Genomic DNA, 24,795 nt, shown 5'->3' on the forward strand with positions numbered 1-24,795 from the left:
ATTCCACCTCTACTCATAATACCACGAATACTTTTCGTATGAAAGTACGAATTTCAATAACTAACTTCAACAGTAATTCCGAATTTCAGGATTCCACCGCTATCCGTCCACCCAAATCTAAATTGTACCAAAACTATCTCAGTCCTACACTCTAGCAGTAATCTAAATTCCAAATTTCAGGATTCCAGCTCTCTCTGTTCACCCAAATCCAAATTGAACCAAATTAAGTAGCATTTAGTAATTTCGTACTCATAAGTACGAATTTCCAAAACCACCTCAAACCTACACATCAAAAGCAATCTTAATTTCAAATATTAGGAATCCAGCGATATCCGGTCACCACACTCCACTTTGTACCAAATTTAGTGCTTTTCGTACCCATAAGTACGAATTTTCAAAACTTGCTCAATCCTACACTCCAACAGTACCCTCAAATCGAAATTTCAGGATTCCAGCTCTATCCGTTCACCCAAATCCAAATTGAGTACCATTTAGTACCTTAAGTACGAATTGTTTAAAATTAAATTGTTCAAATTTTGGTACCATTTAGTACTTTCCATACCCGTAAGTACGAATTTCCAAAACTACCTAAATCCTACACCCCAACAGTAACCTTAATTTCAAATTTCAGGATTCTAGCTCTATCCATTCACACAAATCTAAATTGTACCAAATTCAGTCCCATTTAGTACTTTCCGTACCCATAAGTAAAAATTTCCAAAATTACCTCAATCCTACACTCCAAAAGTAAACTGAATTACAAATTTCAGGATTCCAGTTCTATCTCTTCACCCAAATCCAAATTGTACCAAATTTAGTACCATTTAGTACCCGTACCCATCAGTACGAATTTCCAAAACTACCTCAATCCTACACTCCAAAAGTAGACTTAATTCCAAATTTCAGGATTCCAGCTCTATCTGTTCACCCAAATCCAAATTATACCAAATTGAGTACCGTTTAGTACTTTTCGCACCCATAAGTACAAATTTCCAAAACTTCCTCAATCCTTCACTCCATTAGTAATCTTAATTCAAATTTTAGGTCTATCCAAATCCAAATTGTAAATTTAGTACCATTTAGTACTTTTCGTGTACATAAGTATGAATTTCCAAAACTACCCCCATATCTCAATCGTACACTTCAACGGTAATCTAAATTCCATATTTCAGGTTTTCAGCTCTATCCGTTCAGCCAAATCTAAATTTTACCAAGTTTAGAACCATTTAGTACTTCTCGTACACATAAATATGAACTTCCAAAACCATTTCCTTATAATAACTCCCCTTCCCCAACTTGATTCTCATACGAAATTTCAAGATTCTTGCTATAACCGTTCAAAATATACAATTAGTACCAAATTTAGTAACTTTTAGTACTTTTCGTACACTTATAGATCGAATATCCAAAAACGCGTTGGTGCATCTTTCTAGCTCTCAATCGTACCCTTCTAGTTCGAATTATTTATTTATTGTGTACTTGTACTTACTGTTCGTCCAGCGAAGGAGGCGGCTTTAATTGTATATGTTGGATTTCTGTGATATTTGTTATGTTTACTATCCACAGTTTTACTTCGGGATTGGGTGTGCCCGGTGTTGGATAACGGACATTTTTCGTCTCTGGAAATGAGCTCCCAGCAGAAACACCACTGCCGGTTATGACAGCACCTGAAGCCAACCACGGATACGTCATCATGCCGACATTGGTGTCATTGAAGGAGGCATACATGAAAAATGTTCCATCCTGAGAGGGCCAAATAGCTTGAGGTTCATTGAATATTTCCTCTGGAAATAAGGAACCCCATTTACACGAATGTATTTAAAGTATTATTTAAAATTACTCTCACCTTGATACAGCCAATCAGGTACCCCGTTATAAAAGAGATTCTGATAACCGTTGAATGTGATGCGAACATCCTCCTCGTCGGACGGTGATTGTCTTATATAAATGTCATTGTCGGCAACTATAATCAGTGAGGTTGTATTCCCCAGCCAGGTTGCATATTGCAGGCGTGTCCTCTGGACTTTAGGTGAGTCTTTTAATTTCACAGGCATATGATGATCGTTGTCAACATCGTATATTGTATAAAATGCATTAAATGATTTTTTGAAAATCTACAAGAAGAGCCTTAGTGAGAATGAGACTTTGAAACTGAAGCCACACATCTTACCTTCTTAACATTATGTCTGAAGAGTACATATCGCAGATCGTTCGAGCATTCATAGCCCTGGACATTTAGTTGTCTGAGGGTGTGATTAGTTGCCAATGTACTGACCTTATTGGTGGTTGTGTCCAGTACCGAGAGGCCGCCATCATCGGATTGGAAAACATATTTCTTGGAAGTTACCCAAGCGGGCTGTAGGCGGGTGGGTGTTAAATCTCCCTGCAAATACTCGTCGAGTATCATTCGTCGTCCTGACCAATAAAGTAATTCATCTACATAACTGCAAAGATCAGAAAACATATAACGACACATATAAATAAGTAAGTACGGTTATACATTTCAATGTACCTACCCTAATAAATATATGGCTGTTATAATGCCGGCTATAACAAAACTTATAACTAACAGCGAAAATATTATCGATCGCCAATTGTGACCCTCGTCCAGGTCTAAGTCTTGATCTTTTTGCTTTGGATCTTGTATCTGTAGCGTTTCGTCCGGTGGCAGACGCCATGATCCGCCGCTCTTATCAGATGTCATGTTCGCGTGCATTGAGGCTTATTTGTTATCGTTTGATCGTAAATGAGAGGAATCTTTTCGGGGTTCCTTCCACCTCTTAGATGGATTCTCCTTCTTTGCCGGCGTTCTTACCTGCCGTATTTCTCAAGACAGTCTTTTATTTTCGGTAAACACTCACGTAAATGTTATCACCATTGGGAAATATTTTACCATTTTGTTTAATTTCTTAATTGAACCGCTTCTATATTTACATTGTCGTACTCGTATGATGTCAAAATCGATGAGATTGTTTTGTGCAAAACAGACGTCCTGCAAAATAAATTGAAAAAAAAACAGATTGTAAGTAATAGTGATAATAATATATAATATATATTGTGTATATTTAAATATATTTTAATTTTGTTATTGTAAACGATTAACGGATTGGAAGAACTGTCCTAAGTCAGCTACATAGACATTTAACCTATCACATCGTTAGAGACCCACGACAATAGTGCCCTACGCCAAGATCGCACCATAATCCGGATACATTAAGATCTCTATTTCAGAAAGGTAGAGGTTAAACAGTCCGGAAATATCACTCCGCTTTGGGGAAGTCCCTGTTTCGCTCTACGGGTCTTAGACTTCTTCTTCCTGAATTCTCAAACGACTGGCGTCCTCACATATATTTGATTATTCACGTTTCCAACACGGCTGGAGGGAAGTTTTCTCTATCCTTGAACAGCTTGGCATGGTTGATGGTATCGAAGGCTTTGGTTAGGCCGAGAACTACGATAACTGTTCGGTGCCACGGCCTGTTTTGGTTTAGTCCTCGACTGATATGTGATATGATATGTCATATGGCGTGTAATTCAGCTGTGGTGATGTACATTTTCCAATATATATGCCGATTTTGAGCAACTAGAAAACTGCTTCTCAACATGGGGAGGAGAAGTGCCTCTAGAATCTTTGCTTCTGTCGACAAGGGGGAGATCGGTCTGCACGACTCGCCCCTGCTGGCATCCTTGCCTGGCTTCGGTATCAGGACCACCCTGCCAACTTTCCAGACTTCTGGTACAATATGGGTGACTAAGAATAGATTGAAGACATTTGTTAAATACTCAACTCCGTTTCATCCAGTTGTTTAAGCATTACTATTAAGATTCCTCGTGGTTCCAATGCATTAGATGATTTCGCCTTTCAGGTGACGTCTGCAACATCGCTCATCGTGAATTGTGGTGGTACCTCCTCGGCTGAGAGGGCTCTTACACGGCGTAGCATACTCCACTTCTCACTTACACTCTCGGGGTGCTCTATAAACTATCGGTTAAAATAACACGCGGTCCAAGGAGGTGATATGACACTGTCACGCCATTGAAAGCCACAGCCGTTCTATCGCCTTTCTTTTCCGGATTCGAGAGTGATTTCACCTTTTGCCACAATTTACTTAATCCGGTACCAATGTTGCATTGCTTCAGGTTATCTAGCCACTTTTTTTGCTTATTCTCGCCTATTAGCCTATTAACTTCAAGAATAAGTTCCGTAACTATTGGTTTTCAGGATTCTTACGACGAAGCTCATCACACTACGATTCGAATTAAAAATTGAATAATTGGAATTTCAAATAAAACAATTCCAATTACATATGGAATAATTCGAATTACAAATGGAATAATTCGAATTGTAAATGGAATAATTCGAATAATAAATGGAATAATTCGAATAACAAATGGAACAATTCGAATTACAAGTGAAATAATTTTAATTACAAATGAAATGTTACGTATTACAAATAGAATACTCGAACTACAATTAAAATAATTCGAATTACATCTGAAAAGGTGTAGTATGTTTGGGAATAAGTAGTATCCTTTGCTGTTTACAGTTTTGGGTGGAGAAGTTTTTTGACAGTTGTCAAATTATATTAGGTCAGAAACTTCAAATTACAAAACGTGGTGGAGAAGTTTCTTAGCCGTTGGGATCCTAAGTGGCAATTTACCAGTAATTTGGTCAGAAAATTTTACATACTATTTTAAAACATTTAAAATTGGGCGGTACCGTTAGGCGATATGCATATTGAAGCTATATCAAAATCCCATCATATCTTCACAAATGTTTGTAGGATTTTCTTTAGCCACAACAATGAACTGGTAAAGCTTTTTCATCGATTGGTCCATAATAGCGGTCTTTAGAGAATTTTATTGCAAATGCACATTTGGCCCCATACAAATTAAAACAAGTAAAAACGGTGTTAAGTTCGGCCGGGCCGAACTTGTTATACCCTCCACCACAATGTGAAAACAATGTTAGGTGAAACAATGTTAGGCACCATTCTATATGGGCTATTTCAAAACGTCGATCTATACCGACAAATTTCTGGCGGAAAGTTTTTAGGCTCAAAGAAGACTTAATACCAAATTTCCTATATTTCGGTAAGAGAATGTGACTAAAACTTAAAAAAAACCGAAAATCAAGAAGTACGCTTCTAGTACTCTTCTGGAATATTTTATAACGGAAGACGAAATAACGAATTTCAGCCATTTCGGTTGGATATTGACGTCACAATCTTCAGTATTACGAAAATCGGGAGGTACCGTTCTATGGGGGCTATATCGAAACGTGGACATATACCGACGAATGTTAGTCAGAAATGGGGCAATATGAATGCGTGGACCTGTACAGACATATTTCTGACGAACAGTTTTATATCACATTGAAGACTAAATACCAAATTTCAGCCATTTTGGTGGAATATTGAAGACACAACCTTCAAAATATGAAAAATCGGGAGGTACCTTCCCATGGGGGCTATATGAAGGCGTGGACCTATACCAACAAAATTCTGGGGGAAAGTTTTATACCCCTAAAGAAGACTACGTACCAAATTTCAGCCATTTTGGTAGGATAATGAAGCTAAAACCTTAAAAATACAGAAAATCGGGAGGTAACGCTCTATGGGGGCTATATGAAGGTGTGGACCGATACCAACAAAATTCTAAGGGAAAGTTTTATACCCCTAAAGAAGACTGCGTACCAAATTTCAGCCATTTTGGTAGGATAATGAAGCTAAAACCTCAAAATACCGAAAATCGGGAGGTACCGTTCTATGGGGGCTATATGAAGGTGTGGACCGATACCAACAAAATTCTAGGGGAAAGTTTTATACCCCTAAAGAAGACTACCTACCAAATTTCAGTCATTTTGGTAGGATAATGAAGCTAAAACCTTCAAAATACCGAAAATCGGGAGGTACCGTTCTATGGGGGCTATATGAAGGTGTGGACCGATACCGACAAAATTCTGGGGGAAAGTTTTATACCCCTAAAGAAGACTACGTACCAAATTTCAGCCATTTTGGTAGGATAATGAAGCTAAAACCTTAAAAATACCGAAAATCGGGAGGTACCGTTCTATGGGGGCTATATCAAAACGTGGACCGATATATCCCATTTTCAATACCAACCATCCTGCAAGTAATAGAAACTTCTGTACCAAATTTTGACTCTCTATCTTTGAAATTGCGAGCTGTATCTTGATTTCAACAGACAGACAGACGGACGGACTGACGGACGGACGGACGGACAGACGGACATGGTCAAATCGACATAGAATTTTATGCTGATCAATAATATATATACTTTATAGGGTCTCCGACGAATATTTCGATGTGTTACAAACGGAATGACAAATTTAATTATACCCTCCATATCGTGGAGGGTATAATTACAGTGGTGACACGAGTTAACGGTAACCGATCGCCATAAAATTTCGTATATTAGGTCTTTGGATGAAATGGAAAAAATTTAGTGTTTAGAAGTTCCAAAAAATTGTTTTTGGTTGCCCTAATGTACATACAATACTGTTTTTGGACACACATTTTTCGTTAAGGACCAGGTAGAGTGTATTTGCGACAGGCAATCCGTTTCTTCCAAATGCAAAAAAAAAAAAAATGTTTTCTACTTGTCGAAATAAATCCCAACTAAAATATGCAAATTGAACAAACGCTGATGATGATGGTGTAATGTTTATTACTTTATTTTACTACTATGACCGTGCAACTCGGAGTGTGGTGTATCATCATCAGTAAGTCAGAGTTCATACCCGACTTAAGTTATTCACGAAATAGCGCAAGAAGAAAGAGAGTGGAGACATAGAGAAAAAAGTCATTTATATTGGCAGAAAAGTGTCAGAGGTCGAACGCCGGTTCTATTTTCCTTTGCCTTTGTCCTTTGGCTATGCCTCATTTCTTTTGCTGTTTCATTATCCGAATGAAACATCTACGACTTGAACAAACAACACAACTACAACCAAAGTCAATGACGATGGTAACAATAACAGAAACAACAATGACGACAACTAGCACAGCTAGTTTTTTCTTTTTCAAAACTGTTTCTTAATCTTTTCCACCACACTTTCATCAACCATTTAGTCTAGAAGGGATGGATACATGGCATATGTAGTCACAGCCAAAACAAATGACATTCATTTAACGAAAAGAGTAAGGTTTTTACTACTTTTTTAGGAGCAGTTTAAACAGTCTCGTGAAAATCCCAAATGAATTATCAAATTTTCTTATCAATTAATCGTTTTAAGTAATTGAATTGAATTGAATTGAATAATCGCAAAAGTATTTGGTAAAATGTAGATATAAACAAAAATTTGAAGAAAAAGTATGAAGAACTGGCTGATAATTTTTGCAAAATGGGTAGGAACGTGAAAATAGTTGTCTAGAATACTTGTTTGAAATGATGCAAACTTTATATTAGTAAAAAAAATCCTTGGGAGGAAAATTCAAGTACAGATTTTGACGTCACTGACAATTAACAAAACTTATAAAATTATTTTATTTATTTATTGTGGGAAATATTCATTGAAGTGAACGCCATCGTTTTCATTCGAATGTACTAGTGCAAAATACTTCATCCTCTCCTTTGATCATGACTTTTTAATCGAAAAACATCTTCTTTGGCATCAAACATTTTGCTGGGTATGTATGTATTTATATATAGAAAAATACATTCCATTGTGAAAATTTGTCATTGAGCCAAGTTTTTAGAGAGCGCATTTGAAATAATTTCTCAATGTTGCTTAATTAAATTGTTTAAAGAGTATACGTCATCAATACACAATATGTACATACCGTCACCAAAAAATGCCCGAAGACGAAACCCACACGCAAATCGAAATACGTTTTTTGATGGGATCTGATACATAAAGTTAACATACATTCGCTGGCAAATTTTTAAGCTTCTACGCTCAAAAACAACGATCCTATTCAAGAAATGGCATTTCGGAAAATGGGATAATATTGCAGATTTTATTGTAATGACGGTTCCCAAAACTAATCGTTTCCGCTGTTTTGATTTAATTTGTTACTCCCATTCGTATAGGATTGAAAATATCCCGAATACTCGCCCTCATAAGAATTATATTCCATAAAACAGTTTTTCATTTTATAACGTTTTTTGCTTCTCCTGTATAGTTGTGATTTTGTGGGTTACGTCTTCCGACATTTTTGGTGACGATACATATATGTGTACATTAGAGTTATGACTTTTTGCCTCTTTCTCTCTAAGACCCCTATAATCAACCAAAATGTCGTGACCATCCGATCAAAATTGCGACCTGTAACGTGATTGCAAAAAAATGGAAGAATTGGATGCATTACCGACTATTGTGGTATCTCCGTTGTTTGACCACTTTCGACAACATACTTTACACCCATGTAAAGGTAATATTTTCTTCTTCCATTGGCCGTTGGAATACCCTTACTAGAAGCCGATATATTCACAAAGAATTAAACTTTGAATTTGTATCCACAAGAGTTTTTCCCCATTTCGGCCCCTAAATATTATCCGACTATCACCAAAATCAATAGGCCCCCGTCAACCCCCATAATTCCGTGACTATCCAATCAAAATTCCAACCTGTAGCGTGATTACAAAAAATGGAAAAATTGGATATATTACTGACTTTTGCGATATCTCGGTTGTTTGTCAATTTTCGCCAACATACTTTGCTTCAGCATAAAGGAGATCTTTTCTTCTTCCATTGACGGGCTTTCCTTTTGGAATACTCATACCAGAAGCGGAGATATTCGCATAAGAACAAAACCTTGACTTTTCTCCACATAAGCTTTTTGCTTATTCCGACTCCTGAATATTATCCGACCATCACCAAACTTAATAGGCTTCTTCCCTTAGGGGACCCGCATCAACTCCCAAAAAAATCGTTACTATCTGATCAAAATTGCGACCTGTAGCGTGATTACAAAAAAATCGGAAAATGGGACGCATTACCGACTATTGCGATATCTCTGTTGTTTGATCACCTACGACAACCTACTTTACATCGTTGTAAAAGTGATATTTTCTACCTTCTTTGCTTTTGATATACCTCTTAAAGAAACAGAGATATTGGTTTTGAAATAAAACGTTGACTTTTTCTCCAAATAAGTTTTTGCCCATTCCGACCCCTGAGTATTATCCGACCATCATCAAAATCAATAGGCTTCTTCCTACGTGGGACACCCAAAATTTCGTGACGATCCGATTAAAATTGCGAACTGTAGCGCGATTTCGAAAAAAAATTGAAAAATGGGATGTATTACCGACTATTGCTATATCTCCGTTATTTGGCCACCTACGCCAGCCTACTTTGCATCATTGTAAAGGTGGGATATTCTACTTTCATAGTCAGGTTTTGTTCTTGGAAGCTCCCCAACCAAAGCTGTGATATTCGTCATTATAATTAAAATCGCAAAAATGAAAAGTTGGGTTGTATTAGCGACTATTGCGATATCTTCGTTGTCTTCGTTGACCACCAATATGATAGTGATATTCTCTACTTTCATTAGCAGGTTTTGCTTTTGATATACCCCTTATAGATGCGGAGATATTCGCTTTGAAATAAAACTTTGACTTTTTCGCCAAATAATTTTTTGCCCATTCCGACCCCTGAATATTATCCGACCATCACCAAAATCAAAATTTGGTGACGATACGATCAAAATTGCGACCTGTAGCGTGATTACAAGGTTTAGATGGACAGACGGACGGACGGACACACATAGCCAGATCGACAAAGCTCGTCGAGACATTCATACCATATATCAAGGTAACAAGGGGCGCCTTCGCCACGTTTTTGTTTAAAATGTTCTCATATCGACATCATTAAAGTATTTCCAAATACTATTTTTGGTAAGAATACTAGCATATCTTGACTATAAGTTTTGATATATCAAGCTTTTTGTAGAAAATTAACTTATGTTGAAACTGAGGTATGGGGTATTGTAACTCGCGATCAGTTTTACTATACCATAACTTTTGACCGCATTTCGGTAAAATAAACTGTTTTAGCCCGATTCACCGAGGGGTTTCTTAAAATAATAATTTGAGCGGAAGCTGTGGTCGTACCAAGGTAAAAAAATCGGAAAAAATCGTTGAAATAAACGAGTTTCATTATGTTATTTTCCAATTAGTGGTTTTACAACACAATGTAGAGCTTAATGCTCAAAGGAGAAGTTAAAGAGCACACTTCAGAGTTGAAGTTTCTAATGTATGATTTTTTAATATATCCACTGTATCTGCCTCAAACGGATGCTGACATTTTGAAACCTGAAAAACGGGGTTTTTTGAATTGTTGCTTTAATCGGGACGCGCAGCTGGATTTCCCTAAAAGCTTATTATTTGATTGTAGTACTCGCGATTTCGCATTTTTGAATGTATAACATGAGGGTGTAGCCCTCACAGGATCACAGTAATCTGCGTCCAAACACGAAATTTTTCTCAAAAACCTATTTTTTTGGTTTAAAATTTACAAACGTCTTTCGATTTCCGTGGAAACCCGCGTAAATTTAGTTTTTTTACGTTCTAAATCTAACAAGCCACGACGCATAAAAATCCACCCACTAGATCGGCGGACATGATACCCCTCAAATTTCGAAAATTTGCAAAAAATTATTTTGAAAATATCGCACATTAAAACGCGTTTTGGATGTGTCAGTTCTACTTAAATAAATAGATCGATACGCGTGTTTAAACTGCGCGAAAACAGATATTTAAAAAACTCTCGTAAATCCAGAGATATAATAGATTTTATCTAAAAATTGAGTGCGATGCTACATCCACGGTTCTTGATGGATCGCATTGAAACGGCATAGAATGATGTATTCTTTAATGGTGATTATTGAAATCGGATGCGCATAAAATGTAAATGAACTTCGCGGAAATTATGACCATTTTACTGTATTTTGCACCCTAATATACAGCAGATGCTACATCGTGGCCGCCAAATAGAATTTGACAAACTGTACATTAAAAAAGAGGGATTGATTCGCTGTGTTTGAAAATCGGATGCGCATCATGTCATTTTCATAATTACGCGGTTTATATGCGTCTCAAATGTTGTAATATTCAATATAACATTATTTTAACGTTATGCCACAATTGGAATTCCTTGTGATTTAATATAAGGTTCTAATAATATTATCCAATAGGAAAACTATAAGTGAAAAATTTGTTACAACGTAATATCATCATTATTGCGTGAAATTTTGACGAAAATGCCGAAGAACTCAAACATTTTTTCTCCAACTTTTCCTATAAAACCATAAAAAAAATAAAATTAGAATAATATGGTTTTAATTTTTTCGTAATATTTTCTTCGTAATTTTGCAAATAAAATGAATACTATAGCTCCAACCTTCACAGCTTAGGTCTCATTTTATTCCTCAAAATGTCTGGATGCTGTTATAATTTTTTTATATATTTTTCGTAAGTATGAGCGCCATTGTTTCAAAAATATGTTTGTAAATACGTGAAATTATTTAACAAATTTGATTTTTCGCGAATCCATTGAGACTTTGCGATTATTTTTTGCATCATCGCAAAGGGTACGAATTCAGTTAACGATAATAGGATATAACAGCTAACTATTTTAAGCCGCGATTTTTTTAGAATTTTTTCTAATTATAATAATTAAAACGGTCATATCTTTTGCGCGCAACGATCAAAATTAGTAATGAAAACAGATTTGAAATGCTGATTTTTTTCTTAATCTATGTACCAAAAATCATTGATGTAGTATCAAATTTTTTTTGGATTTTTTTGAAATGGAAAAGACAATTTTAGACATTTTTCCTGATATAAATGAGTATAATTTTGCTTTTAAAATATTGTTTTTGACAATTTACAAAATGTCTAAAAAGTGGCGAAGCCTCCCCACCCATGGGGTAGCTTCGCCATCGACATAGGACATATATCAACGGACTCTAAAACTGGCATTTACCATACTTCCTCCTCATATATCAACATTATGCATAAAAGGAACATGTTTTCTATTTAATAATCAAAAATGATTCTAAAATTTACAAAAAGAAACATATTCTAGCCGTTAATTGAAGTAGGTACCTTGAATTTAGGCATAAAAATGAAATGTTTGCCAAATTAGATAGGTTTAGCACAATATTTGATTTCAACTTCACATTATAGCGTGGTATATCAATAGCATAAACAATTTAAGTTAAACCTGACATATTTCTCAAATTAACCCACAACACCCCTATCATGGCGTAGCCTACCCATCCCTACATAGTTCGTAATATGAATATATTGACATTTATAATTACTTTTATCACGCAAATTATTCTTCAGTAGTTGTCTATTAACGGTATAAAATAAAATTTTGATATCACAAAAGGTATACAAGATATCACAAAATATACCTACCATGAATATTTTTCGCAATACCCCAAAAACTTGAAACAGCGTGCATCAGCAAACATATATTTGATAGAATTGCCAATTATTGGGAGATGAAAGATCTTCGTTAAACTCACAATTTTCCCTTTAACGGCATTTCTCTAGCAGTTATAGTTATCAAGAAAATCGGCGCTGGCGAAGGCGCTCCAGTGGCGAAGCCGCCCCATGTTACCATATATAAGTATGGGTCTACGACCATTATTTCGATGCGTTACAAACTTTTTGGCCAAAACCAATTTAACATTTCCTAATCCATCCTAATAATATGGCTAACACTTGGTATTTGCTTTCAGACAATTTTCGAAGCTCAGAAGAGATCTAACGAAATCAAAAAGTCATTTAAAGCAGGTTTATACAACGTTTTTGTTGGAATATTTTTTGATTTTATCTGAAAGTTCTTGGTAACTTTTCCATGTTGAGAATTGAACCCACGTTCCTAATAAAGTCTATCAAATTTGTTGTTAGATTTATCAGAATGTTCCATTTTACTAAACTAAACCAACAAATTGCGCAATATTTGCATGGGTAGTACAATTTTTCAATTTTATGTGATTCAAACCTATTCTGATGATCGCAAAAATTGGACACTTGTTTGTACATTGTTTACTATAATTGGGATACTTTCCGAAAATATGGCAACACCGTCAAGTTTTTTCTTGGGAATGTTGGCATAATATAGGACTCTCAAAAACTAACTAGTATGGATCAGTAATACGAACACATCAGAAGATACCTTAACATATAAAAATAAAAAAATCAAACCTATTCAGATGATCGCTAGTGTATATTCCATTTAAATATTGTAAAAGTTACCGCACAAACCATTTTATATAAAATTATATATATGTAATGAGAAACAAAATGTTATGTCATTTTGGATATGTAGTGTGGTTCCAAAGCTTATTTTTAGTTATACATCAGCATATAGTGACTTTAAAGTTTGTCAAGAAAGCTCACATAGAAAAAGATCGGATCACCTTATAATTAAGATTTTATCTAATCTTATGTAAAAACTCATCAAAATATGATACAGGGAAAAGAGGTGGTAAAAAATCATAGCATACATTAACATATGTAGGTGCTTAAATACATACGAGTATATGACTAGATTGAGCTGGAACATATCACTTTTCTATAATATTGGATTTCACTAAACTTTCAAAAAACGCTCAAACACATTCTTATCATACTTAAAAGGGTTCAATTATAACTTTATTTTTCTGAGTCCATAAATGCCATAAATATAAAATATACATCTGTGACTTTGGCATTCATTCCAGCAAAAATTACTATTACAAAATAATGGGTTTATATCAATGATGAATACAAACAGAGCGTTTGTATGGTGAATCTATGGTTTATATATCAATTTTTGGAAGACGTTAGTACTTCTAAATAGAACCATCTCATTCCAAAATGTTTGCTTTAATCAAAGCGTGGTGGAATAAGAAGGTGTTACATCAATAACAATAATTGTGTCATTTACCATCCCAAACGCCAAAATTTTTTCACAATAGCGTATTACAGTGAATTCCTTGTTTACCTTTTGAATGTGATTTTATTCACTATAATGCATTTAGGCAGCTGTTTTGCCGTTGTACCTGTATTGTTGTGACATGGATCAAAGGTAACAGAATTCATTCACAGCATTTACTCTAGTCACCGTTTTCAAAAAAACCCAACAACTTTTGACCTTGATTTGACCTTTGACCCCAAATAAGTCTTTTTCAAATATGGGATCTATGGGGACTTTTGGCACATTAATAACAAACCCTAGCTCTGCACCAAAATTTATATGTATTTGTGGGATTTGTTGCTATTTCAATATCTTTTTGACTGGCAAATGGTGTCAATTTTTTTTTCATATTCAATTTCCAAAAAAAATTAAAGTTGTTTTAATAAAATATTAAAACAACGACTATTTTGAAAAACAAAATTAAAAAAAAAATTAATGTAACCCAACTTTTTTCAATATATATGTAGGTCCATTTATCCGCCATAAATTAAAATTTTGAATCAAAACTTCACGATGAATCTAAAAATAGATAAATACCCCGGTTACACTTAACCGGATTAACCCAGTGGGTTTGGGTTTCAAATGTCAATTACATAGCGCAAACGTCAAATAAATCCTCATGAAGTGGGTTAACCGGCAAAAAACCCTAATGTAACCGTACTAAAAGATTGGTATCATAGTTTGGATGTGTAGCAAAACTAAGCTCATATTTGGGATAAAAAATATTTTTTGTTTAAAAATTTATTTAAAATATTTTTTTGAACTTAAAATTATTTTTTTTTTCAATTATTTATAGTTCATTGCTTCAAAAATAAGAAAATTAAAAATTTGGAGACGATTTACAACAATAATTTGGAAAAAATATGAAAATACATAACACGTCTTAGAATTGAATGGTCAAAACATATGCAACTGAACCAAATCCCATGAAAAAATATTCCATATTTTTTTAAAATATAATTTTTTATATGATTCAAATCTTTTGTTTTTGGGAAGTTTACAAGTGAATAAAATTTAGAAACTGGTATTAGTTATACGTACTTCATCGGCGGAGGTACGGGTTTATACGGGAGAAGCATGGACATGGGTCCAAGGATCAAAAACTTCAAAAGTAATGGACATTTCTTCACATTTCAGTTGCCTATTTTATAAAATCTAAAGTTTAGAGTGCAGTTGCATCATTTATTAGCAAAAGTTAGAAGTCTGGGTCTCGAAAAACTTATGATCGTAGGGGTTGGGTCCCTATCAGAATTATGGATACTGATCCATTAAAGTTATAACGGGCGGTATCACTGGAAATTTTGGATTATATAAATTTAAAAGGCTTTAAAAAGCTCATCAGATGATAATTAACCACAAACATTGAGTATAAAGACACTTTCAGAAAAGGTAAAAGTTCAAATTTTTAGGTCTATTTTAGGTTTTCGCGATTGTGCTTGGAAACCGCGAGTAATATCGAAATGGGGCTAAAGAAAATGCTCCGTCGATTTTTTTTTATTTTTCTAATCTATGAGCCACCTATGAACCCCAGGTGTAAGCTTATTTCATTTAAAGTTGGTTCAAGAGCACCGTGATAAACAATACCAATAACAGCAGATTTTAATATCATATAACCAAAGTTTGAGCACTAATTTGGATACCTTGAAAATAGGAAAATCTCTAAAAATATATTTTGACAAATCCGCATACTAAACCAAGATTTTCTTTACAAATATTTACTTAAATCGAATCCTTTAAACGCGGTTAAAATATTTGCAAAAACATGTTTCATAAATTACAGACATACGCGAGAAATATGGGTATTTCACCCAAAATAGAATGTGGAGGCACATAGGCGGTTCTTGAAAAATCTATTTGAAATAGGTGTACTCGTATTAACGTATTGACGTATTTTAAAGATATCTGCTTTGTTGGCCAGGTGAACGATTTTGCATTTTGGGCATTCCTGCACAACAAGTTGTGAAATTTTTTGTGTTTTGATCACATTAAGTTTCTAAGTCGATATAACATTGTCCGTCCTTACGTCAGAAATCAAGAATCAATATTTAAAATAGAGCTTTATAATTTGGTACACAAGTATCTGTTACTCCTAGGATGTTTGGTATTGAAAATAGGCTATATCGGTACTATGACGGTTTTAGCCACATTATCTTACCGAAATAGCTTTGGTCTTCCTTGGGGCTACAAAACTTTCTCCCATAAATTTATCGGTATAGGGTCCACGTTTTCATATAGCCCCATAGAACGGTACTGCCTGCTTATTGGTATTATCAAGTTTTAGAAGCATTACCCTACAAGATTGCGTAAATTAAATTTGGGGATATACAACATTCCTTCAAAGAATTGTCGGTATGATATATCCACAACAGAACGGTAACGCTCGACTTTTCGGTATTTTTTAGATCCGCATTAGGTACGTTGGGGATATACACTTTTCCTGCTAAGAATTGTCGGTATACGTCTACATTTTGATATATCCCCTATAGAACCCGATTTTCGTATTTCGAAGGGTTTACCTACATTACACTGTGCAACATTTTTAAGGTGATCTTGTGCAAACAATTCGAACCCAAGATTTTTTGAAAGTACAGACCCAAACGACAAGAAACCCTAGTTTGGTTTTGTTGTGTCAGATCCAGCTCGGATTTTATGGCCCCATCTAAACATGGTTAAATATTGAGTTTTTAAAGAAATTCGGGACTATATTTCTGAAACCAATGCGAATCTTCTTCTGACGTCTGAAGCAAATTTGTAGATAAGGACAAGAATAACATATTTGGGGAATTAATGAAGTCGAAAAACTACACTTATTGCCTCAAATTTCAAAATATATGCAAAAATTACACAATTTTTATACATTTCGCACCGTATCTCCAAAACCGTTAATTTTTTCTTTTGGAATATTATTTATATTCCAATATATTTTCTTTTGGAAAAATATTCCCTGGAATGTTATACACAACTCTTCAGAACATGTTATTGCTGTAAAATACCTCTATGCCATTGTTTTCAGTACATTTTTCAGCGACGATTTAATAAAAATGTCAATAATGTAGTGAAATCCGAAATGCGAGAAAAAACTGTTGGTGTGAACTGTGTTTGAAATAGGTGTTGTAAAAGATATGATGCAAAATACCGCTGAAACAACATGAAGTAAGCATTTTAGAGTTTCAGAATGTTCTAAAGAATTGTTGAGAACTTTATTTGGAAGATTTTTTCAAAAGGTTACTTGGTTCAACTCCCAATAGTTTAGCCGACACTGACCAGAATTTTTGCAATTATGTAAAATTTTCTATGTTTTATAGATTTTGATGCCCTAGATGGAGTTTTTCTGATGTGGTTTTTTCAAAAGAAAAGTTCTACTAGTTCAGGGCTACAATATTGCTACAGACAGCAAGGCCAAATTCCTATTCGTTTTTGAGATAAAGGCCTGATATATGCAAAAAAGTGTAGATTTAGCCCGGTTTAGATGAGGCCATAAAATCCGAACTGGATCTGACAGGACAAAACCCTACTAGGGTTTTTATAGTCTAAATATGTACTTTCACAAAATGCATACTAGAAGTTGTTTGCATTTTCAGTGTTGCATAGTGTTATCCTACCGAAATGACTGAAATTTGGTATTTAATATTCGACATGTGTATAAAACATGCCTACAGAGAATTGTGTTAATATAGTCCCGATAGATGATGTATAACGGGTTCTCAGATTGAAAAATACTACACGCAGAGACAAAAATATGATTGATTTTTTATTATTAGATTCCGTATGTAGTATTGTGACTCCAACAATCTTTTTTATCAATTACAACAATTGTTTTTGTTATATTCAAAAAAAATTATTGTCAACTGGACAATATTATTCTCTTTTCTACGACAATTTTGGAGTATTTATGTTTGTCTTTGTTTTCAGTTAAAGCAGCAAAACTTGACCATGCCCTGTAAGTATTTGGAAGTGTGTTACTCACACCATCTAACAAAAGCAATGGCATTCGACTCTTATTTCCTGTAAAAACGGCACTTTAGAATTTTACTATAGGCCTGTTCGATACCTTCGCAGGCAAAAAGTATTTGCAAGTTCTTGCAAGTACTTGCAACTACTTCTCATTTCTCTTCTACTAAACAAGTTTGTTATCGAACAGCATTTTGTAAACGTTTGTACAAATTTGTACAACCTTTTGGGTTATCGAACAGACCTAAAAACAAACTTATTGCAGTCCAGTTTTGATCATCTGGAATAACTGCTTGGTGTCAGGGAAAAAGACAAAATGCGATTATCCTTACAGCGTACGACTATCGCGTGTACAGACACCTTCTATCGCCTATGCAGAAACTTTCGATTGTTTACATTCATTTAAGGCGTGTACAAACTTGAACTAATATAAGACATTATTCTATCAGATGTTTGTATGGCACGCTGGAGGTTTGATTCCCACGCCAGACAACATTTTGAAATGACAAAATTAATGTAGGCGGCAAATTTCAACTAGGAATAGTTCTTTAAAAACATGTACATTTGAAAAATGTTTATAATAATAGAAAATTAAAAAAATAATAAAAAATAATAATAACAAAAAATGAAAATTAAACTAAATTTTTGGCAAAAATAACTTTTTTGAAGTCACGAAATCGACATTCACAAGTAGAATCGAGGCCGTGGTTCATTTCTTCCCGAACGGTTAGCCTTCATCGAAAAGAATGCGAGCTCAGAAAATGCTTGCTAGGTGTATTGGTGTTCATTAATGTTATACGTGACATTTATACCAAAGCTACATGGAAAGTTTTCTCGGCTGACAATAGTTTTTGTACAAATTCTAGATTATGATTATTCCTACCATCGGTATTGTTAATAATTTTTACAATATTGCAGAATTTCATAAGTTGGTTTTTATGTTTGGAGCAATATATGGTATTTTTGTATTTGCAATTACAATACTTGAACAAATCAAATAAATTGTTGGAACAAAAATAGATATTCTTATATCAACAAAAGCGAGAAATATTTTTTCCATGCGGGCACGATATCGCTCGATGTGTAGTCTTCTAAAGGATTAGTCTACTGAAGTGACTGAAACTTGATAGGGTAGAAAATCTCCACAAAGAAAATGATCAATATAGGTTTATGTTTTGGTATATTAGTCCAGACAAAATAGACATGCGTCTAAGAATGCTGAACTTTGGTGGAAAGCTAGGGTTTGCCATCAGAAGTAACGTCCTAAAAGTCCGCGTCGATCCCATGTTGAAATAAAACCGCCATGTGTTAGGTATTTCCATAAGCTTTCAAACGATACCCACTATGCAGGAATCGGTTCAGTAGAACCGAGTCCAACCCGAGTCTAACCCGGTTTTAAATCTGGCCTATCGAAAATTATGCATTTCCGTAATTATGTGCAACAAGCCATTCCTTTTGACAAAAATTAAAAAAAATTCGGAGAGTTTTCGTTGGGGTCGTTCCCGTTGGGCTTTCGATTACACATGTGGGTTAAATGGGTTATTTTTGCATAAAATGACCCCAACATAGAATAACTCTGCTAATCACGCTCCGATTCTGTTGGCATTTTTTTAAAAGATAGGTATAGTTTCGCTCTTCAAGGAAACATATGTATATTTTTTTGGGCGACAGACCCGTTTACTCCTGTTATTTTAGCCGTTTCACCTGAATATGTGCGCATTTCCCTCATAAGTGCATACAAATGATGTGTTTTTTGGAAACGCTATATCTCAATAAAGGCTCCTTCTAGGAAAAAATTATAAAAGCCAAACTTGTATAGAGTTTCTGTCTTCAATATTTTCTCTAGTCACTTTTTGATTAGACTCGCCGTTTTCAAGAAAAAATCCGAAAACCTAAAAAATCTCAAAATTTTGACTTTTGACCCCGAATAACTGTTTTTGCACACATGGGATTAATGGGGACGTTTAGGACATTGCTTCTAATGGCAAACCCTAGCTCTCCACCAAAATTCAGCTTTGTGGGAATTTTTGCTATTTCAATGTTTATTTGACTGGACTATATTCGCAATATGATATTTTACGTATTTTAAAGGTTGTTCACGCATCGTCCACGATATTTCGAATTCTGAATGAGTTGAAAACATCGATGTTTCATTGGTATTGAACTTGTTTAAAAGAAAACGATATTGATTGTTCCATTTTACTTCAATACAGCTTTTCCAGTTCGTTAATAATAACTAATGGATCCCAAATTTTTAAACTCCGTTTTTAAATTTAGGGAATGAAATGGTTCCTCATTATACAACAGCTCTAATTTTAGACATTCTATTTCAAGCATTTACCAACAAGGTAGTGTTTCTTAATTTTGGAGGTCATAAAGGTTCGCATCGACCTAACTTAAATTAACTTTCAACTTCTTTTTGCCCAAAACTCACACGAATTACTTGAATGTATGTTAATGTGGACATTGGTGGAATGCAATACGTGAAAGCTTGTGTAGTGGTGGATGAGACAGATTACCATAAATTCAGAGCGGAAATGAAATCGCACAGAAAGGCCCTTGAAATGTCTCCATACATTCTTCGAACACACAGCCCAACAATGGTCTTGTTTAACTACCATTTTTGCTTTTTTTGTCGGTCGGAATTGTTTTTGTTTTAGCAAAATCCGCCTGCCGGACTTTTCAGGATGTGCAACGTCATTAAGTTGGCAAAAAGAAAAACAGAACAAAACAACTCCAGACAAAAAAACCAAATTAAAAACTATTCACCGCTAACACTGGTGTTTCGTGTTTTGTTCGTTTGTTGTTTTGGGAGTGGGGTTTAAATCGTCCGTCAGTCGATACGGTTGTGTTGATTACATGTAAAGTTTCGAATTCATTCATTTACCCACTGGTCGGTCTATTTGATAATTCGTCACTCAAACCATGTTTCCGGAAGCAATGAAGTAATACTGTCCCTATAGTGTTGCCAAAAATTTGCCACCCACCTACCCAACCTATGTTACCACCGTCATCATTGGTAAGCCCACCAAACCACATCCGATTTTATTCGGTGAGGAGTGGATTGAATAAATGGAAACGAATGATTTACTCGCCATACGTTCGTCTTGCAGACGTTGTCCTAATTAAAGAAAGCTTACGGCAACGACTGTGGTCAGACAAATCCATTCAACAGAAAAATACTTTCATTTGGAATAATGTTCACAAATTTAAAGCTGGCAATTAGTTGTTGAAAAATATAAACACACACACACACATGTACAGACATACTAATATGCAATGGAATAATTGGTTATATAATAACGAATATAGGTAAATGTTAATCGCGATGTAGATTTGCCTGACGTGCAGCAAATTTATAGCGGAAATGCAAAGAAAATCTTTTGCGCATTTATTTTTTGTTTGCTTTGAAGGGACAGTTTGAATAATAAAAGAAAGGGTAATATTTTATATCAGTTTTATGATGAATGTTAAAGGAGAGATTTATTTAATAACTCACATTTGTGCGCTGGAAATTTAATAGACAACTGAAAACGCATTTTTGCAAAATCTTTTATTTTGGTTGGTCAAAAATATTATTTCTCAAAAGAAAACAAATGAAACAGGAAATAAGAAATATTGGGAAAGGTGTCAAAACAACACCTAAAGGTGACGCACTGTACCATAGCTGTCATGACATAAATCATGAGTTTGGTTGCGGCTTTATAGTTGGAGATTAAAACATCTGGACTCTACACGCAGAGAAAAAAATATGATTGATCCAACAATATTCGAAGAGCAAAATATGTATTGTAAAGATATTGTTAGATTCCGCATGTAGAAGTATTGTGAGTCCGAAAGTCGTTTTTGTTAATTAGAGCAATTGTTTTTGTCATATTCAACAATAGTTGTTGTCATATCCAACAATAATTTTTGTCTGTTGGACAATATTATTCGCTTTTCTTCGATAATTTTATTCTCTTCTCTCGGTATTCAATGCCGTGGTGAAAAAAAACTAACACTATCTTTGCTCGTTCTTTTTTTGTGTATGTACACCTTGAGATTCTTGTTTTTATTTGTTTCTTCTTTCTCATTCTTCTTTGTGTTTTGATAGTTGAGTTATATGTATTTTTGGTCGTAATTTGTGTTTTCTTTTCATATTTGTTGAGGTTTTAGGTATTCCTTATGTGGGGGTAGGTGCTTGGAAGATGAGCGAAATAGAATAGTTTTGTTTCTTCATTTGATTTGTTGTCTTTTTAGTTAAACCTGGCAAAACCTGGTTATGTGGAAAGTGTATACGATAATTATATACGATCAAATCAAAAATTTTAGTAACAGGTTTTCTGGACTGGCAATAGTTTTTGTGTTTTGTGTTTCTTAATATTGGAGGTCATAAAGGTTCGCATCGACCTAACTTAAATTAACTTTCAACTTCTATTTGTCCAAAACTCACACGAATTACTTGAATGTATGTTAATGTGGACATTGGTGGAATGCAATACGTGAAAGCTTGTGTAGTGGTGGATGAGACAGATTACCATAAATTCAGAGCGGAAATGAAATCGCACAGAAAGGCCCTTGAAATGTCTCCATACATTCTTCGAACAAACAACCCAACAATGGTCTTGTTTAAATACCATTTTTGGTTTTTTTATCGGTCGGAATTGTTTTTGTTTTAGCAAAATTCGCCTGCCGCACTTTTCAGGATGTGCAACGTCATTAAGTTGGCAAAAAGAAAAACAGAACAAAACAACTCAAGACAAAAAACCAAATGGCAATAGTTTTTGTAAAAATTCTTGATTATGATAGTTCCTACCATAGGGTATTGTCAATGATTTTTACAATATTGAGGAATTTTGCTAGTTGTTTTTGTTGTGTACGTTTGGAGCATACGATGGTATTTTTGGATTTGCAATTGCTATGCTTGAACAAAATAAATGAATTGTTGGAACAAACATAGAACAAAAACTCCTTATGTCTTGATAAGCTCAATTAATTCAATTAAATAACACTCTCACAAATAAACGACCTTCGTCCTAATAAGACAACAATTAAAAAAAAAATAGATATTGTTTTTCCAAAAAAAAAAAACGTAAAATAGTTTTTCCCTGCGTGCAGCAACACACCATTGCACACTGGTCCCAACCTACGACAAAATTCGAAAAATCGATGTCAGCAAATCTCTGCCACAATTCAGCAAATTTTCTCTAAACATATTATATTTTAATATTCCAGCACTGTTTTTGTAATTTATAACGGTATTTACCAAAACAAAACAGAAGAAGTTGACTTTTACGTATGATCTCTTAAAAACTTTTAAAACATCAGTAAGGTTGTGACTTTTTACAAGGCAAGTAACTCAAAATTGAAAGGATAAAATTATCTTTTTCGAAATGGAAGTTTTAGTACAAGGGTTTCTAATTACTTTTACATAAAAATGTGTACACATTATTCGCATAAAATGTGCTGGAAATCACATTTTTTATAATACTTTTTTTGTGGATTATTTTCCAAGTCCTAAAAATTGAAGTAGAGTTTAACTAACTTCGTCATCCTTCGCCACTCGCCAAATTTTTTGAAGGATGTTCGAAATAGTGTCAAGTTTACAAAAAATTTGACGATGCCTCAGATCGTTTCAGTGAATATGCCGTATTACTGTATTCTCAGTTTCTTCTTTGTTTTGTGTTTTAATTGTTTGTTTTGGGTTTTTTCTTTAAAGATTTAGACATACTTATGAGCGTATTTTTTACATTTGTATATTTTTGATATATGTATGATGCTACATATAATATGAAAAACAAGTAAAAATGTAAAGTTCGGTCGCACCGAAATTTGACGCAGAAGGATTTTGATCATTGAGAACCCCAGATGGCAAATTACAACCAATTCGAGCCGAAAATGTTGATAAAATCTTCAAAATATCTGAAATTGAGAGGTATCGTAATATAAGAGCTATACCGAAACCTGGACCTAAGACCACAATTTTTGGCGCAGAAGGTTTCTGACCATTGGGAACCCCAAATATCAAAGTACAGCCAATTAGGGCTGAAAATGTAGATAAAAGCTTCAAAATATCTGAAATCGGGTGATACCGATACATGGGGGATAGGAAATACTGGAACCATATTGATGATTTATTGGCTAAAGTATTTTTGACTTATTTTTAGCATATACTAAAAAATCAGATTGATCCTACGATTATTAATATTTTTATCGCACCTTCCCATGCAAATGTGACCACTGTGCATTGAATCAAAAACTTGCTACAATTCGGATAAAAGTTATATTTGCGCTCATGATCCCACTGAAGACAAGGATATATGTTACGAGCGCTGACATGACATGAAAATTATTCTGGGCGGTTTTAATGCCAAAATTTGAAAGGAATGTCTTTAGCCAAACAGTCAGAAAATTTAATCTCCACAGTGAAAGATTTGACAATGGAATGAGGCTGACTTCGCAGCGGCAAAAAACATATTAGTTAGCTGTATATTGAAGGTTATGGCCTCAATATCCCACCTCATTAACACACCAAAATAGTTAAAATTTGGTATTTAGTCTTCGTAGGCGGTGTGAACCTTTCCACCTAAAATTTGTCGGCATTCATAGGTCCACGTTTTCATATAACCCTCATAGAACAGTACCTGCTAATATTCGGTATTTTGAAGGTTGTGGCCTCAATATCCCACCGAAATGCCCGACATTTGGTATTTAGTCTTCGTTGTGGGTATAAAACTTTCCAAATTTACTCGCAATAAACAGTCTAGGTTTAAGTCGAGCCAGTATTGCCCAATTTTATGTATTTCGAGGGTTTTTTGTCAAATTTTCGAACCCAGATTGCTGTAACTTTATATTGTGTGTTGCAAGGAGTTTAAAAGCTTAATTCCTAAAATTGTAAATATTGATCCATGTTTTGGAAAGGACTA

The 24,795-nt window shown here is 34.5% G+C and overlaps 1 protein-coding gene across 1 annotated transcript in view; it reads right to left on the bottom strand.

Annotated features, from left to right (window-relative positions):
* Window positions 1-24,795, bottom strand: part of LOC141394272 (dipeptidyl peptidase 4) — a 92,450-nt gene that overhangs the window by 12,292 nt on the left and 55,363 nt on the right. Inside the window, exons 2-5 of the mRNA XM_073968424.1 lie at window positions 2,517-2,992; window positions 2,171-2,444; window positions 1,847-2,114; window positions 1,490-1,784 (exon numbers count right to left, since the gene is read on the bottom strand). Coding sequence (XP_073824525.1) covers window positions 1,490-1,784; window positions 1,847-2,114; window positions 2,171-2,444; window positions 2,517-2,716 — 1,037 coding nt within the window. The 5' untranslated portion in view covers window positions 2,717-2,992. The remainder of the gene's footprint in view (window positions 1-1,489; window positions 1,785-1,846; window positions 2,115-2,170; window positions 2,445-2,516; window positions 2,993-24,795) is intronic.

The sequence above is a fragment of the Musca autumnalis genome, unplaced genomic scaffold (genome assembly GCF_047663935.1).
Source record: "Musca autumnalis isolate F117 unplaced genomic scaffold, ASM4766393v1 scaffold_2, whole genome shotgun sequence".
In the NCBI taxonomy this organism is placed as follows: Eukaryota; Metazoa; Arthropoda; class Insecta; order Diptera; family Muscidae; genus Musca; species Musca autumnalis.